The sequence below is a fragment of the Acanthopagrus latus genome, chromosome 19 (genome assembly GCF_904848185.1).
Source record: "Acanthopagrus latus isolate v.2019 chromosome 19, fAcaLat1.1, whole genome shotgun sequence".
NCBI classification, from domain to species: Eukaryota; Metazoa; Chordata; class Actinopteri; order Spariformes; family Sparidae; genus Acanthopagrus; species Acanthopagrus latus.
Window position 1 is genome coordinate 3,975,143 of NC_051057.1, and position 19,042 is coordinate 3,994,184.

General features: G+C 44.3%; 1 protein-coding gene across 1 annotated transcript in view; it reads left to right on the forward strand.

Moving 5' to 3' along the window:
* Window positions 1-17,292, forward strand: part of zeb1b (zinc finger E-box binding homeobox 1b) — a 53,866-nt gene extending 36,574 nt beyond the window's left edge. The window contains exons 3-8 of the mRNA XM_037079774.1: window positions 4,873-5,034; window positions 6,689-6,891; window positions 8,712-8,817; window positions 9,243-10,951; window positions 12,634-12,808; window positions 13,516-17,292. Coding sequence (XP_036935669.1) covers window positions 4,873-5,034; window positions 6,689-6,891; window positions 8,712-8,817; window positions 9,243-10,951; window positions 12,634-12,808; window positions 13,516-14,246 — 3,086 coding nt within the window. The 3' untranslated portion in view covers window positions 14,247-17,292. The remainder of the gene's footprint in view (window positions 1-4,872; window positions 5,035-6,688; window positions 6,892-8,711; window positions 8,818-9,242; window positions 10,952-12,633; window positions 12,809-13,515) is intronic.
* Window positions 17,293-19,042: the final 1,750 nt, after the last annotated feature.

Consider the following 19,042-nt stretch of genomic DNA (forward strand, 5'->3'; position numbering starts at 1 on the left):
GCACTACTTGAAAACCAAGGAAGACCAAGGAGCCCTGTCACAGCCGCAGTCACCTGACCTCAACCACACTCGACATTTATGGGGGCACTTGAAGACTGTGAAAGACAAGCATCCTTTGACATCACAAGAAGGTTGTGGAGTGCGTTCACATAATGCCAGGATAATATAAGTCAGCAGGTTTTACGTGAACTTGTGGAGTCCATGCAGCTTGAGTGTATGCTGTCATTAAAGCAAAAGGGGGACAAAACGAATACGAAGATATTCTGAAAAGATTCAACTTTTCACACACTGTTCAGCTGACATTATCATCTGTAATGTAAACGACTGTATTACACTGAAAACAAATGCCTCCAGCGCATAAACGTTCTTTACGTTTTGTTACAGCATCAATTGTTTGACTGCTGCTGTGTCATTTTGACCTCACTGACGTGATGCAGGCTAAGTTAAGACATTTCTCTCTGACATCTGTGTACAGTTAAGTACCAGGCTTTGTCTCATTGTGGGTCGCGGCGTGTAAGGAAACAGGTACTACACGCTGTGGGTTTCCAACTAAGGCAGGAAGCATGATATTAAACAAAGACAATGCCAGCAGAGGGAGAGACCTTCACGCTCAGAAAATAGCCTCAGACCCAGTCGAGAGCTTTATGGCACTGGTGGGCATTGAAGGGGCCGCCGTGAACTCCTTTTTACCTCAAACTGCGTGGAAGTGACATCAGGCCCGTTGCCACAGGAAGGGCTGACGTCACAACCCAGCCGCCCCCCCCCTCAAAAAAAAAAAAAACAATTGCAGGTGCTGAGGGATGTTGGTATTTTCAACGTGAGCCCAAGGCCTCTGTGTCGAATCTCTGCATGTGCATATAAATCCTCTCCCATTGTTTTCAGGCCTGTGCGAAATACAGTATATACAACAGTGTGTACAACAGGACCATATGAAATGTAATTAGATATTAAGCCACAAGAATATTTACTTAAGGGTGTTGCTCCGAGCAGATTTTGGCTGGATCTTTTCACAGCTGAGAGATGTGTGAGACGGCGGAGGGGGGGGGGGGCTTTGCTTTAGCAAGAGGTCGAGTTAGCACACAAAAAATGTCAAGTGACCTATCACTTTCAGTTTAGGGAGGGATTTTTAGAAATTCCTCTCCAATGAGTTTCAGCTCTGTCAGTTTCAGTTGCGAGGTTTCGGTTTGCACGTGCACGCTGACATGTACACGGTTAAACCACAGACCTGTGCACAGCGTAGACACCTATTCCCCAGACTGTGCTGTCATTTTCATCAGCGCTCTCCAGCTGTACCTCCATGCATAAAGGGAAAGTTGGAGGAAGAATAATGTCATTGGTTTTGGCTGGGGCTCGTGAACATTAAACACTTCAAAAGCATGAGTTACACTGAAACAGCTCAGAGAGCTGGCTGCGCTCCACAGTTATGCCTGATCAGGCATATTTTCTTTTGCCTTCACTCATGTGCACACACACACACACACACACACACAACTCTCTTTCTCGCTCTTTCTGTCTCCAGCCCTCATCTCATACATCACACGCACTTTGCTGTCGCTCTGGATCGGACTGATGAAACATGGAGAAAGCCACAGTCCTTTAAACAAACACCAGACTCTCGTCTCTCATCCCGTCACCCCTCCCTCCGTTGGTTTCACTCCTCAGAACAGAGAAGTCTCTGGTGCAGCCTTGAAAGTGACCACCACCCACTAATCTTCTCCTCAGTGTAGCCCAGCTCGCTTCAAATTAAAACCTTGACACCCCTTCTCCAGAGACTGCCGCGCTCCAAAACCAAAAGGTGCTTTTTAAGGGCTTTGCCATCTCTCCTCTGGTCTCCTATTCCTCCCCTGCTTTTCTTTTTTCATGCTCTTGTTCTCTCTGTTTCTCTTGTTCTGAATCACTTCTCTTGATTACATGGTATCATGGGCTCCCTGCTTGCTGTCATTACTCATTCACTCCTAAATACTTCTGTAGTGGTGGAACAGCCCAGTGTCGGTGCAGTAAACTCCAGCCTGCCCTCCTCTAAGAACAGGCTAACTAACCCCAGGGGAGGAAAAGGCAGAGGGAGTGTTGACCTGGGAGGGTTTCTCCTCTATATGTGATGAGTTTAGAGAGCATGATTACATCTCAGAAAATGGGCAGGGTGAAGTTTGAGAGCTTTGATATGGGCAGGCTGCATGGCACTTAATGAGAGTGAAATATAGCTTAAAGCCACTAGAAGACGAGCTGGTTGTTTGTTGAGTGTGTTTGATGGGCACTTGTGTGGCACTGCATTATTCCAACCAGCAGTGAAGTTTGCAAGGCTTTCACGCAGGAGGACACTTGACTGTTTCTTCACTGTTGGCCTGACGTGCGATGCCGATATTTGATGTTACTTAGAATTGGTCTAAAAACCATTTGGATCATTTTGTCAGCAGGGACAGTGTGGACACACAGGAACACCTACATTCCTGCGTGCCTTATGTCACAATGTGATTTCAAAACCGAGCCACCCTTCTGCACAGGAAAGGAAGACTCTCTAGAGAGCTGGGAAGATTGTCCAGTGGAGACGCATCTCAAATGCTTGATAGCACCAAGCCAAGGATAAGCAAATCATCCTAGATTTGGAAAGAGCTCACATCTCTCCCCTGTTGCCTGTTCCCTCCTGTCGATGACAGATAAAGGCTAACATCTTTACTAATGATTGTGGAATATTTCAGCTGTTTGTGCAAATCCTTATCGCTGATATGTCTCTCACATCCAAGATAGAATCTAAAAACGGGCCTGGAAGCACGACCACAGGAAGTGGTGGGGGCAAAGGTCGGCCAGGGCAGGAAATGCATCATGGGATACCGCTGTATCATGTTGCAGAAGATGTAGGCAGAGAAGGATGAGAAGGGAATGGGGGAAAGAGAAGAGCAGAGAGTGGGTGGTCTGCTGATTTTGTTTGAAGACACACCATAGGTTACACTGTAGAATAAATAAAGAACAAACTCTTTTTTTTTATAAATCCGGACTGCAACAAAATGTCCTGCCATGACCTCACGGGGCCCTTGTTTTGAGGCTTTTGAACTGATTTTTTTTTTTTCACTTGTGCAGTGGTGCATTCACATCCCTCTGTCAGCACATAAATGGCCTGTGTGATGTTTCATGTCAGGGGAGCAGCCTGATAACACGGGGCCGCCTCAGCGAGGCTGTGAACCCTTCTGGCCTCGCTCTGTACTTAACAAAGAGCCGAGAGAGACACACACGCACAAAGAGATATACAAGGAGTGAAAACAACAGCTTGTCATACCTTTGCAGTACAGACCCCCAACTGGGACTCCCACTTCACACACATGCTCAACATTTAGTAGCCTAGAGGTGTGTTTGAGTGTTTGGATGCTGCCTTTGAGCACAGGACGGGATCTAAACACAGGCAGATCAGCACTACATTCAACATGTTTTAGGATGTATTGTCAACAATCACTTCATTTCAAACTGTTTCTTTAAGATGGTGAACACTGTTGCAGACATATCTAAGGTATGTTGCTGATGCTGTTGAGGTCATGGGAGAAATGCTGTGTAAAATGGGGGACGGGGGGGTTAGCAGCCCCTGATGTGTTCCTGAGCCTCCACTGTATGCTGAGAATTCCTGAATTCAACTTTCTCAGCACCTGCTGTTGGCTTCTGCTTTACACACACATGTTCACCAACACATAGCCTCTTTCTCTATTATCTCTCACGGGTGTTTTAGAGCGCGGGAGGTTTCTTCGAGCGGTCTCCAATAACCATAGCAACAAATGAGTGTGCTCATATTGTTTCACAGCTTTGTCAAGGTGCACTAGAGGAAGCCAGAACAGTGCTGTAGCTAAGAGTACTGGTATTCACTGTGCATCGGTGACTCATGAAGTGCTACACCTGTTCCTGTCTCCACAGAGGACACAGCTGGCCCCGTCTTTCAATGCACACACAATTCACAAAACACAATTCTCAAATCTCCTCTAAGCAGGGGGAGTGCTTAAATCAATTCATGAAACATCTGCCCAGTATACAACCACAGAAGCCTAACTTTGCTTTCAGCGCGTAAGTCACCATTGTACTTACTCTGTGTATTGATACACACAGGCGTACGAACAGATCCATTTAGGAATAATGCTCGGTTTAATCGCAGACACACTACACTTGGTTCCGGTATCCACTTCAGGAAGCTCTGGGGGAGCAGAGACGGAAACAGCAAAGGAAGCTTTGGTCCGTCCTCAACCCCATCCTCAGGTTACACTTCCTATAAGCTGCAGCTCGGTAATTAGTGCTTGTTGGACTAGCTAGTCGGGCTCATGTGAGGAGAAACACGCTCGGCTCCCACATGCATGTTCTCATTTGCTGGGATATTAAGCACAGTCTCAAGGCCAAGCCTCTCCAGAGAGCACAGCAGCGCGTGTGTGTGTGTGTGTGTGTGTGTGTGTGCGTGTGTGAGTTCCTATGTGATATCTATCAGCACAATACATCAGGACAAGATTCATCACCTAATTATCAGTCGTGGTCTCAACAAGTACCCTTCCTAACATTGTGAATAGAGGCTTGCTATTCAGTTCTTACAAAGCGCCCAATGCTCATACAGTAGCCTGTGGCCTTTGATGCTAATTAGTTTTCACATCCCATTGTGAACAACAACATTCAGGATATTTGTCTTTTTTTTCCCCAATGCTGCGCACCTCATTCCAGGCTGGTGAACTTGTCATGATCAAGGGCCTTGACAGCAAGATCCGGTTGAACTCTGACGACACTCTGACATTATTGGATTATTGCATTTCATATGCAAAGGTTAAGGTTTCATATGTACAGCCTGCGTCAATAGAAAAAACATGTTCTGCCTCGATCATCACTCTAATTCAGTGTGCGTTTGTCCCTTCACAGTGAAGGAGGATTGTGGGTCAGACGGTGAGGACGACGTAAGCGCAGATGCCCTCGTTGAGGAGATGCTCCAGCAAGGAGACACGGCTGTCATCTACCCAGAGGCCCCTGAGGACGAGCCTCAACGTCAGGGCACTCCTGATGCCAGCATCCATGACGAGAATGGTACAGGATATCGTCACACAGCCATCACATCCCGCTAATGTTAAACAAACTAGAAATGTGCCCTGGTAGCTCAGTTGGTAGCGCTTGTGTCCCAATTTACAGAAGGGTTTCCAACCTGCGCCATTTTTCTGCAGTCCTCAAGATATATTGTCAAATAAAGGCACAACAAGGACAAAATAATAATGATAATTAAAACATTCAAATAATTTAAAAAGGGTTATTTCATGTATACTCAACCAGAATTCATAACTTTTCCCAGTTCACGTTATGGACTTTCTTGAAAAATTCATATGCATATTTTTGAAGCAGGACCAAATAACTAGCAGATGTGATATGTGATACTTAGTTTGTCATTAATTTGATTTCTATAGATATTCTGCAACAACTATTTAAATAAACACCCCAGGGTTGCTTGGATGTTCAGGACACATTTCAACCCAGTCCAGTAAAAAGTGCAATTGGTGAGGCTTAGAATACACATACATACATTTTTTAAAAATTATGTATTGTATGAAGTATTTGGAGTACAGCTGTTGGACTTTGCAGGATCCAATGAATTTGATAGAGATTTTTACATATTCTTTCAAGAATATCCAGGCCATGAACTGGAAAAGGAATGACTGAAAACACTCTTATATCCCTTTCCAGAAGGAAGTATGTGTGCTTTGTGCCATTCGTATCATTATTAGTAGCACACACATGCAAGGTAGCAGTGTCCTTAAATCACACATGCACTGAAACACACACCACCATTTCCACCCAAGCTCTCACACTCATTGCTGCACCTACCCAGTAATTACTCGCCCCCCAGGGATGGCTCTACCTGCTCTCTGTCTCACCTCAGGTGTTAACTCCACCCCATTAACACCACTCTCCAACATCATTACACACACCGCTCTTTGTTGAGTGCAGCGCACTGGGGCCTTTATTGCTCCCGGGCTTCTGGCTTTTACCTGTTAACACAGCAGGGGAAAAAAGAGAGGGGGGAGGCAGAGGGGAGGAAGAGAAACAGCAACACCTGAGCAAATTTGTCACGGACGTGCGAGCTCTGACTCACAGCTACCTGGGCAGTAATGTGTGTGCATTCCCATCCTGAGGCCCTCACCTGTCCCACAGGGGAACTTAATACATCACCTGTTAACGAAGTAATGCTTTACCTGTGTGAGAGCCATTCCACCGAGACCCTCTGTTCACCAGCTTGGACGTAAGCGGGCGGCTGCTGTTTGCCAAGCTCACTTTTCCTTCCATGCGTGGGCGTTTTTGAAAGGCCTCTAATGCACAATAGGCAATCACATGATGGAATTTCAGGCGTGTGAAAGCTGTAATCGCTGGGCTTTATGTCAGCGAAAAGTACAAAAGCAAAAAAATAAAAAATAAATCCAGCCCTGAACTGGCTATTTTTATCAGGACGGGAAGGCATTGCTATGGATCACTAATCAGCTTTTATCCATTCGATTACCTGGGTGCTGTTTACCTGTGGGGGAGGATCTCTCAGTGATTGGTGAACTAGCAGAGGAGTGTGACTGTGGCCGGCCTTGTGTAACATCAAAGAACCCTCCTTATTGACCATGTGTTTGTAATCCCCTCTTCTCCTCCCCCTTCACTCCAGCATGTCATAACAACACTTTCCTCTTGTGCCTTTTTTTTCATTCAGGAACTCCTGATTCCTTCTCTCAGCTGCTCACCTGCCCGTACTGCGCACGTGGCTACAAGCGTTACAGCTCCCTAAAGGAGCATATCAAGTACCGGCACGAGAAGACCGAGGAGAGCTTCAGCTGCCCAGAGTGCAGCTACAGCTTCGCATACCGAGCTCAACTGGAGAGGCATATGACGGTCCACAAGGGTGGACGGGATCAGGTAAAAACTGACTGACACACTGGTCATGACCGGATTCTGATAAAACAGTTTCAGCTCAGGCAAAAAAAAACTATCCCAGTGTGGAATGTTTTTGTTAGACACGTTTAACATTAAGTTTATTTAACCAGGATTAAACCTGATTAAATCATAGTTTCCTCTGTCTTTGAGAAGTTAACTGAGGAAAATGATCAGTTAAGTGGAAAAAAAAAATGAGGGGACAGACTCAAACCACATGTGATTTATGATGCTGCTGGATTTCTATCAAGACACCAGTCCAGTAAGATGTGGAAGACTGGACTGACAGTGAAGGAAACCCAGCTAGATAACTGTAGGGCATTAAGACATGCGCTCCCTTGGTGGTAAAATGCACATTTTATTCTCTGCAGTGGTGAAAAGAGTACCAAAAAAATCTACTGAAGTAAAAGTACTGTTACCTTGATGCAATTTTACTTAAGTAAAAGTAAAAGTACTGGTGTAAAAATCTACTCAAGTAAACGTTAAAACGTAGCTCATTCAAAATGTACTCAGAGTAAAGGTTACTTAGTTAATGTAAGCAATAAAAAAGTACAGAAACACAAAGCAACTCAAACTCACTTTTTCACTTAATATTCAGAAATAGCATCATTGTTTTCAAGTTGCACTGACACACCTGTGTCATATTCAGGTGTACAGAAATACGCATGTATCAAAAACTGCACAAATTATTCCAGATTTTACAAAATAATCATGACTTGATTCATGCCTGAGCTTTCATTCACAACTCACTGTACAACAACAGAGGCCTTCACAAATGAAGTGTGTGGCACACACCCACTGCCACCAAGTCTGATGTTTTGGCTTGTTTGCTTGGGTTTTTTTCTGGTTCTATGCCATGAGGTCAATGTAGACTTTCATGTTTGATCGAGATTTCCTCTCTGAACAAAGAACAAACATCATCGTAGAAATAACCAATACCATGTTTTCATCAAACATACAGTTAAAATATATTTTATATTGATAAATTAATTCATATTTTTCAAATGTCACGTAGAAAGAGCAGACTATATCATGGATGGGATCAATCAATCAATCAATCTTTATTTCTGTAGCGCCAAATCACAACAACAGTCATCTCAAGGCACTTTACACATAGAGCAGGTCTAGACCTTACTCGACCATCACTAGACCAGTCGTCCATAAATGTTGAATGGGGTTGAGGTCAGGTGACTGTGGAGGAGGGTCCATGACAGCCAGTATCATTGGTCTTCTTTGGTCTTCAAGAAGTCTTTGCAAAGCTCTAAGGTGTGTGGAACACTGTCAAATAATGCTGGGACAACATGAGCCAGCAGGTTTTGTACAAAATTGTAGAATCCATGCCAGCTCGAGTGCATGCTGTCATTAAAGTAAAAGGGAGATGGATATTCTGAAATGTATGGACATTTTTCAAAGATTCAACTTTTCCCTTTTTTTTTTAATAGAAATATATTACATTCTAAACAAATAGACAAACAAGTAGTTTCACGCATGGTATCATTCTGTTGGACCCTGCTGTAGACACCAACCTGTATCACATGTTTCTGTGATTGAACCGCTCAGTGCAGCTGGATCAGTTGTGACTGGATTCAGGAGCACACTACTCCTGACAAAGTGATTCTTAATTATGTAAACCAACACAGAAGCTCAGTCCCGTTTCTTCAGCAGCTTGCTTCCAAACATGACAAATAAACATGTGCCTTTGCCGCCTATTGATTAATGACAGTGTGACATGAATTAGTAGCAGTTCAAAGGTTGTGTTTTCATTGTGGGTCTCACTGAATGTCCCCTCTCCCCTCATTCGACAGAGACACATCACACAGTCGGGAGGCAATCGTAAATTCAAGTGCACTGAATGTGGCAAAGCGTTTAAATACAAGCATCATCTGAAGGAGCACCTACGCATCCACAGCGGTGAGTGGACCAGCCCTGTCACCATGGCAGCATTCTGTGTGTGTGTGTGTGTGTGTGTACATGCACTTTAGTGTGCTGGTCACATATGTTTCAATGTCCATTGAATCAATATTTATATTTTATTTATGTTTGAGACAATTACTTGTATTTAGAAATCCTTCATGGTGTTTCAGGCCATTGTGTGCTCTTTCCTAATGTTGCATAATTGTGTTTCTTTTGGCATTATGGGACAGCAATTAAAGGAGGGCATTTCCCAGTGGTGTCATTACATCAGCGTTTAAGCATCATTGAAATGCATTAGAGCCTTTTCCTGCCATACTGTTCATTGCCTAGCCTGCTCATTTAGCTTCATTCACTAATGGAAATCTGTTTCTGCCCCCACCCTCTTTCTATCTCCCCTCTGTCACTCACTTTTTTTTTTTCAGGAGAGAAACCCTATGAGTGCTCCAACTGCAAGAAGCGCTTCTCCCACTCAGGCTCATACAGCTCCCACATCAGCAGTAAAAAGTGTATCAGCGTCATCTCAGTTAATGGCAGACCACGCTTAGGGAACGCCAAAACCCAGACCCGGGCTCCATCACCAGTGCTGTCCACACCGCCCTCAGTCCTCCGCACCCAGATTAGAGAGAAGCTGGAGCACAGCAAGCCCTTGCAGGAGCAGCTGCCCCTCAACCAGATCAAGACAGAGCCTGTGGATTATGACTACAAGCCAACGGTGCTAACATCCCCAACGGTGAGCGCCATGAACGGTGGGATTTTTAATGGAGGTGCTGCAGCTCCTCTGCAGGGTACAGTCCAGGCCGTGGTCCTGCCCACTGTCGGGCTGGTGTCGCCCATCAGCATCAACCTGGCAGACCTGCAGAATGCTCTCAAAGTGGCAGTGGATGGTAACGTCATTCGGCAGGTGCTGGAAAGCAATGCCAAAGGCCAGGGACAGGTGAACTCGGGGTTAACCACTGGAACTCTCCACGCCCCGCAACAGCAACTCATCTCAGCCATCAGTCTGCCTATTGTGGGTCAGGATGGAAATGCAAAAATCATTATAAACTACAGTTTGGACCCCAACCAGGGCCAGCTCACAGCCCAGAACCTGAAGAAAGAGCCTGAGCCAAACTTACCAGCTCAGACCACCACTGACACCTTCAAGTCCCAGAAACTTCCAGAAGATCTCACCATCAGAGGCGCCAAGCCCAATGAGACTAAAGGCAAAGAGGAAAAGACCACTAAAACTTGTCTCCTGTGTGATAACTGTCCCGGTGGGCTGGAAACACTCCATGCCCTCAAGCACTGCAAGACAGATTGTCTCAGGCTGAATGGAGCAGGCCTGGATAAGTCTGAGTCTGCTGTTGCTGCCCTGCTGTCTGAGGGAGGACTCTGCAACCAGCCTAAAAACCTCTTGTCCCTGCTCAAGGCGTACTTTGCCTTAAATGCAGAGCCCACCAAGGATGAGCTGGCCAAGATCTCTGACTCAGTCAGCCTGCCGATCCATGTGGTTAAGAAGTGGTTTGATAAAATGCAAGAGGGTCAGATATCACTGGGTGCCCCGACACCTCCCTCAGAGGAAGAGGATACCTGTGAAGCAACCAGTGTGGTGTCTCTGGTCCCAGGGAAGGATACGGCCAATATGAGCCCTTCGGTGACCCAGGATAGCCCTACAGAAGCCACCCCAGCAGAGACCAATGGCACCCACAGCTCCCCGGCCTCGCCCTCACCACTCAACCTGACAGCTGGCGGCCCCGTCCCAGCCCAGCCACCCCAGAGCACTGAGGGACCCCTCGACCTGTCGCTGCCAAAGCCAGCCAGAGAAGAAGCAGAGAGAGTCGTGGCTAAAGCCCACGTATACCCCTCCCCTTCCTCTGGCTCGACCAATGTGGATGAACCCCTGAACTTAACTTGCACAAAGAAAGAGGCATCGCCACTCTCAGCCATGGGCACCAGCCCCATTGCACTGTACACCAGCCAGCCAAGTGCCAAACCCCTTGACATTGTGACCACAATGCAATGCCTCAGGGCACTAGCCACTAACAACAAACAGACTATCCTGATCCCCCAGCTGGCGTACACCTATACCACTACAGCAAACAGCCCTGCGGGGACTGAGACACAGGAAACCATCCACCTCAATGGAATCAAGGTGTGCACCCATATATTTAGAACCTTCCTGTCTTTTGTCTTTGTTAAAATTACGTGTTGACATTTTGATAGATACAGTTATTTGCTTTATTGCGAGTTGGATGAGAAGATTAATTTTACACTCATAACTGTATGCTGAGCCTCTAAGGGTCACTAATCCAGGTGCCCTGTTGAACTTGTTTGATTCAAGGAACAGTTCAGTCAGTACCTCCATGCCGATAGAAAGTCAGGTGTTTTGTTCTCCGCAAAACATTTCTGGAGCTTCAAAGCAAAACACAGCAAAGAAGTAGCTGGGAACTTGTTTTAACACATATACACTCATACAAAAATTCAAGATCTCGATGATGTGCTGCAATTTTATGGAGGGGTCACAGTACTCTTTGTCACTGTCGGACCACTGTGATAATTTTTTTTCATCAAGGAAAATCCTCATTTATTCACTTAAATTCAGAAACAAACTTGTGTAATACGTTTCCTTACTCTTGTGATATTTTTCTTTCTAGTTTTCTAACCAGTTTTCTAATGAATAGTAATGATAGCAACTTCTGATCAGCCAATCGATAAAGATCATTTAGTCTGTTGAACAGATACAGGTGTAGATTTTTTACGAAATAACTCCAACCAGGAGCACTTTTTCTTAATCTTTATTTACATTCGCATGTCAAGCTATGACTTTAAATGATTCTGTCTTTACCCCTCAGTTACTGTTGCCTGCTGTATACAAGGGAAGATGTTATTTTTGTTCTTTCACGGCTTTATTTGCTCTCTCAGCATTCCGGACTAGTGTTTGCTCCTCTAGTTTTTTCAGAGGCCGGCCACAGCAAACAGGTCTAACTGTAAAGCTGTAGTTTCTGCCAGGTGGTTAACAGGATGACAAACCAGTAGGCAGTTTTACACGCAAGTGAACTGGAATAAAGTTGGCTTTTTCTCTTTTAAGGGCCATCAGTCAAACCGTGCAGTCCACATCATTATTTCTCAGCGTTCAAAAGCACGAGGACATGATAGATAGGTTGAAACCGTCCAAAATCTAATCAATAAGTCATATATAGAAATGTCAGGATACAGTGCTTTGTAAAAATGATAGCCCTTAATAGTTCTTCATTGTACAGACACCTAATGGGCCCGTAATGATGGATGCAGATCTCTCAGGGTGTGTGAGTGATCTTCCGGGGCTGTCACCAAGAGGACATGAGGCTGCACTTTACTGCAGAGCCCCTATTGATCTGTGGGAATCTGTTTAAGCGGCACGCCTCTGCCTGCCTCATTGATTTATTGTTGTTGTATTATACTTTTGTGTTAAGTAGATTGGCATAGATCTGCCTTGTAAAAAAAAAAAGAGCCCCGTGTATACGTCTTCTCTTTGATATTGCTCCACATCCTCTCTCACTGGCTCTTCTACCAGCTCAGGGACAGGAGAAAACTGTAGGTGCTCTCATAAGTAATCAGCGGAGTGTTATGTTGTTGGCCAAGGGGATGTTAGTTAAAGGAACAGTTCACCCAAAACTTAAAATTCGGTCATTATCTCCCTCCATGCTGATGGAAAGTCAGTTGTAGTTTCATAGTCCACAAAAGCTTTGCAGCAGGACAGCGCTGCGGCATCTGGAGTGAATGCGCAAGCTCACACACGCATTACTTCACTTGTCGCTTTGAATTCCTACATCTGTGATTTCTTATGTTCTCCAGGAGGAGAAGCAGGACTCAGAAGGCGTGTCCACTGTGGAGGAGCAGAACGACTCCGACTCTGGCCCTCAGAGGAAGAAAATGAAGAAGACGGACAGCGGCATGTACGCCTGTGACCTGTGCGATAAGATCTTCCAAAAGAGCAGCTCACTGCTGAGACACAAATACGAACACACAGGTAAATACATGTGCTTCCCAGGCCTACACACAAACTTAGCCAAAACTCACAGATGGAACCGGAACTTGTCTCACCATCACTCAGTGTTGGGTCCCGGGAAAGATGAGTCACAGTGTAAGCGAAAGGGGATTTTGAGCTACAGCGTAAAGAAGGGTGGACACCACCATTCCAGCAGGTATTACTCAATATGCACAGAAGAGGTCTGAGAAGTTCTTTCCGCCAACTCCCCACCTCTGCACTGCCAGCTTCTCATGTGAAGCACCAAATGTTGCAAGAGGCGAGCTCTGGTAGTGATTTGAATCGCTCCAAGATGATGATTCTGTGGCCAAGTGCAGGTCAACGCTCTCAGAGGCGTTTTATTTTTTTCTTTATTGCTCTGATACCTGGCGTGCAACCATAGTTTTCAGCTCCAAATGACCTCATCCAAGGTGAAACTAGCTGTTCCCTGCCTAGATAAAGTTTCCTTGAAGGTTCTCAAGCACAGTTGTTGTGATTTTGTTGTATTGTTTTGAAGTTTTCCTTGGATACATTGATGATGGATGCTGTTAGGAGTCTATCAACCTTCCACGCGATAATGTGACGAGATTCACTGCCATAGCACCGGAGTTTTTTGTTTTCCTCCCATGCCTGTGCTGTTTTGCTCAACAGCAATTTTCTTGTGTTCTTAAACACAGACACTGACATGTTCATTTTCGCTGTTTCTGCAGGGAAGCGACCTCACGAGTGCGGCATCTGCAGCAAGGCTTTCAAACACAAACACCACTTGATCGAACACATGCGGCTCCACTCCGGGGAGAAGCCGTACCAGTGCGACAAGTGCGGCAAGCGTTTCTCCCACTCGGGCTCCTACTCGCAGCACATGAACCACCGCTACTCCTACTGCAAGAAGGAGACGCAGAGCCAAGTTGGAGGCCGGGAGAGCCCTGAGGAGGACGGCGAGGTACAGGCCGAGATGGAGGCCCTGAGCCGGGTGCAGAGGCGGCTCCTGGCCCCCTCCCAGCTGGACTCAGATGAGCGAGGGAGCAGCACCAGAGAGGACGAGGAGAGCGAGGAGGAGCTGGAGGAGGAAGAGGAAGGTGCGGTGGACATGGACGATATCCAGGTAGTGCAGATAGGTGATGAAGGAGGGGATGAGGAGGAGGAGGAGGAGGAGGGAGACAGGAATGAGGAGGAGATAGAGAGAGTGTTGGTGGAGGGAGGAGGAGAGGAGGAGAAGAACGAGGTGAGAGAGGAAGAAGAGGAGGCTGACACAAGGCAAGAGGAGGTGCTCGGGAGCATTCAGGAAGAGGAGGAAGTCAAGATGGATACAGAAGAAGGGTTGACTGAAGAAGGGGAAGCAGAGGGGGAGGTCGCTGAGGAGAGTGGAGGCGAAACAAACAGGAACACGGTTCCTGAAGACTTGGAGCAGGCGCGGCAGGAGGAAGGAGATACTGACTAAAAGAGGAATCAGACTCCTCCATGAGACACAATCAGATTCCTCCTCTCCCCGTGCAGAGGAGGAACGCAGGAGATGATGTCTGGTCACCCTGACAGATCGTTTCAGTTCACTACTGTGTAGAAATCCAGGTGTGCCTGAAAAAATACTAGTGACTTTTCCACAGGAGAACGATTTCTCACTGTTCGAAAGATCCATTTGTAAAGAAAGTGATGAAGACTAACACAAATTTTAACAAACGGAGGACATGCATTATACAGACTTTGGAAGCTAGAGCCGACACGTTTTAGATAATGTTTTATTACTAAAACACCTTGGGTCATTTCTTTTTATCAGTGTTACTAATTTTATCACTCATATTTTAACCTTTAAAAGCTGTACAGTTGGGAGATATTTCTATACCTTTTTATTGCCAATGAACAAAAAAAAAATCAGTATTTTATTAAGTTGGAAGGAAATTAAGAAAAATCCTGTGCACTACAAGTGGCTTGGTTTACCTATGGATTGAACAGTTGAGTTGTGTTGTCTACCCTTCAGTATTACCGCACTAGATGTACCACGCCATCATCACGCTAGCAGACGTTAGCATAACATGTCTATTCGATGTTCTTTTGATTGAATTGTGAGCCTTAAGAAGAAAGAACTGCGAACTGGTCTTTTTTCAGTATTTTAGTTCCTTTTAGACACAGTGTTGTCAAATTTTCCTTACAAATCAGTGTTCCATAGGAATTAGCTTGACATTTTGGGAAATATGCTCATTTGTGTTGTGGTTAGCGTTAAAGGAGAACGTCTGTGCCACTCTCATATTTAAGGGGTAATGTCTGGCGAGGTGTTCATTACTAAGAATGAATGGACGAAGATGGACACCTTGAAGGGCATCGTCCCACTAATACCGTGGTCACAAAAGTTTACTGTTCATTTACATTGCCATGTTTTGCAATCAAAAGTTTTCTACGAACTCTGTTTCCCTGGCAACACGTGAGAACAGCTGGAACTTAAATTACCACCCCCTAAGGTTGTCATGCTATGGTAATGTATAAGACTCCATTAAACAGGACGCACTTTAGATGCCACTTGACAACAGGAGATAAACTAGTCCACTCAGCTCATAGAACCCTCACTCAGCTGTTAGCCAGACAGCTAATGTTAGGCAATATTCAAAGTCAGTAAGATTGCATACGAACTTACTGTTCACAATTTGACGGCATGTGTAGCATCAAAAGCAGCTGGCTAACCAGTCATTGTCCCAAAATCAGTGTCAAGATTTTCAAGACTAAATGATGTGTACTGTCAGCTGCAGCCTGAAGTAGAGAGGTGAAGGAGCGAATGGCTTGTGTGTTACAGCGGCCATCCTGTGGTGTTCAGAGGATGATGCACTAAAGGACTACACCCAGTGAGATATTCTGATAAGACACAGGCTGTAATGTGTCAATTTAGAACTGTGAACAGACAGTTTCACTGGAACTATTTATTCGTTCCACAAGTCCATTGATTTATCAGGACACCCTGCAGCCAATCAGAATCGAGAATTCACCCAGACCAAGGTAAAGCTATCCGTTAAATATGCAGTGAGCAGCGGCTTAGCCTAGCATAGCATGCAGACTGGAAAAAAGGAAAACAGCTGTTAAGTCTTCTGTTAAGCTAACAGAAATACAGCAGGCTAGCGTTTTCCCCCTGTAGTATTTATGCTAAATTAAGCTCACCATCTGCTGCTTCATATTGACCTGACCGATACGAGAGTGGTATTGATCTTCTCATCACCTCCATGCAAACAATTAGAGTGTTTTCTCAAAGTGTTGAACTGTTGTTATAATGTTCAGAGCAAGCAGAAAGGGGATGTAGAAAACTGTCTGACCCTCCCTGTACCTACCCCTGCCCCACTCTGAGCCATATGCAAAAAATCTAAAACAAGACAAACATGCATATCAGAAGTGCCATTGAATATTGCTGTTGAAGCTATGATCAGGTATTGCCGGGTCAACCAATACGCCGGAATACTGTTGACTTTGGCTCACCACCACACCTGAAAGAGTAGAGTTTAGCTGACCACCTATTCATGTATCATACATTTTAGATAAGTTGCTTTTATTTCTAACCTGAGGGGCTAAAAGACTTATAATGCACACGTTTTGTAATGGATGATGATGAAGTATGAGTTCTAATTATTAACTGTGTCCTGCCTTTCAAAGCTTATTCAGTGCACTTGTTTAACACACCATGAAATGCTCAGATGTCTCTTCAGGTAACAAAATGTAGGCAAATCTGAATCCCAGGAGTTTAATTCAACAATGTTTTTACCTGTCAGTATTATTTTTGTCCCTATGTGGTATGTTCTGTTTCATGTGTGTACTGTATGTTTTCAGCAATGGCAGTATTATCCCCACCCCCAAGGAGATGGGTATGTCTGTTTAGTCATAGAGAACTTTTATATTTATGTGTCTTATTTTTTATATTTCTTTATGGTTATTTATTACACTATGTAGTGTACAATACTGTAGTTTGTATTAATACGATAATATATTTTATTATGGAAAAAAAAATTATTCAAAGGCAAATAACTACAAGCCTCGAAAAATAAGACTCCGGTGTACTGAAGTATGTTTTTTCGAACAAACAAAATTATGTTTTTCCTTGGAAAAAAAAAAAAAGAAACCTGCACCCTGCAAGCCTGAAAATTGGAACTTGTTACCTTTCTGCATCCATTCTCATGTTATTTTAGTTTTCTTTCCCCTCTCTAATATGAAGCTACTGAACTCTTGAAAACTAATAGTATGTCTAATAGCATGAGTGTGTGCTGTTTTTATTGAAGGATTATCCTTAACCACACAAACTGTCCTTTTTGCCAAGCCAAAATAATATTGATGTATGTTCTTATGTTTTTATTGTGCCAATGTGTTACTTTCTATGTCAGTGTCATGACCACCCCCATTTTATATGCCCATCCCCCTTTAACACCCTCATCTTTTTTTTATAGTGATTGTTTTTTTTTGTTTGTTTTCTTTTTTTGTTCATTTTTTATGACTCCCCATCTCACAATAAAATACATCAATTACAAGTCCCTGCCTTTGTTATTGAGTATTTCATATTCCATTAAGTTGTGAGCAACAGAGCAACTCTTGTAGAGTAGAGCATGGGTAGCGTGATGACAAGTGATAAGTAATATCAGCGTGAACAGGAAAGTTTGAACCATAATAACTGTGTGACAAGGTGACACAACCTCAGTGCTTCAGTTACACTAACTGAGTCAGGCTCAAGCGTGTTTAGACACATAAAAAAAAGCCCACTTGCTGACTTCAGAAAAATCCAGCTTGAACTGAGGGGACAATGAAAGAAAAGAAAGATTTAGCATAATTTATATTAAATATATTTTCCTAATTTCAAGGCTACTGCTCATTTTGAAACAATGACATGTTAGATGTGTGCTACAGAAAATGTCACATTGCCTCAGTTTGGCATGGCAGACAGACCAGCTGTACAATATGGGTAAATAATGGATGCTTGTGTGGACAGGTAGTCGGAGGTTCTATGACTGACAGCAAACTCAACTAATGTCTCTGTGCATGATAAAATATGGTAGATGTCTTTGTGAATCACTTTTTGATCAACTGAAAAATACATGCGTGAGCATGCCTGCCTTTTTAACATGATACATTTGGTGTAATAACTGTTTTAGGCACATTTCTGCATAAATCTCACCAAACATATCGTAGTTTGTGACCAAAACAAGAGCTACCACTTCAATAATGTGCTATATTTGGATTGAGAAGAAAAGCAAGCAGGCATAGTTTCTGTTTTTGAGAAAAAAAGGCTTCTTAGCTATCAGATCAATAATATGCTAAATATGAAGCCATTGTAGGTGATTAGCTTAGCTTAGTTTAGCTTATCTTAGCTTACTTGAGTTTATCTTATCTTAGCATATAGACTGTTGAACCGAGACCAGATTGCACCTGGCTATTTTTGATTTCTGGACAGAGCCAGGCTAACTGTTCAACCACTGACTCTTTTTTTGGGGGGGCATTCTCGCAAAAAGTCAGGATCCAAAATTTCATACAGTGCCTCTAATATCTTCTGTAACAAGCTCCGATATTTGAATATGTGATTAAATGAGCAGCACATTATCGCTCAGAGATCAGTCAGAACCTCCCTCTCAGTCCAGTCTGACTGTTAGCAGCCCAACCCAAGGTCAACTCTATTGATCCAGATCAGGTTTCCAGCAGGGCCCCCCACCTCCCATGAATTAGTAATGGCACTAAAAATCTATAGTCTGTTGAGGGGCTGAAAATGATACAATAGCTGTTGAACATATTTGATAGTTCTCTCTGTTTCTCTCTCTCTCTCTCTCTCTCTCTCTCTCTCTCTCTCTCTCTCTCTCTCTCTCTCTCTCTCTCTCTCTCTCTCTCTCTCTGATGTTCTTTGTTTTCCCAGAAGCACCAACTCACTCTGCTGCCAGTGGAGGGTTTTGGGGGCTTTTCTGGAGAGTCCTTAAGTCTTAAGAAGGTGTCTCTGATTTGGAGTCTTTGTTTTAAGAGAAAGCAGGTGTGAGTGGGATGGGATTCGTCCTGCCACAGCCTTTCTTTGTCCATTGATAGAGTGGGAGCAGTCCATTCCATTGTACATCTTTAACTACCTGAGCCTGCAGGAGAATGTGTTTGTATGTGAGTGTTGGTGTGTGTGTGACAGAGGAGGTTTGACCCTGCCATCATGCTGAACGGGCCCCCAGAGACACTTGGAAGAGGGGGCTGGTGATGGAATAAAGCTTTATAGGATAGCTTAAGCCATAACATCACTGTGTCAAACTC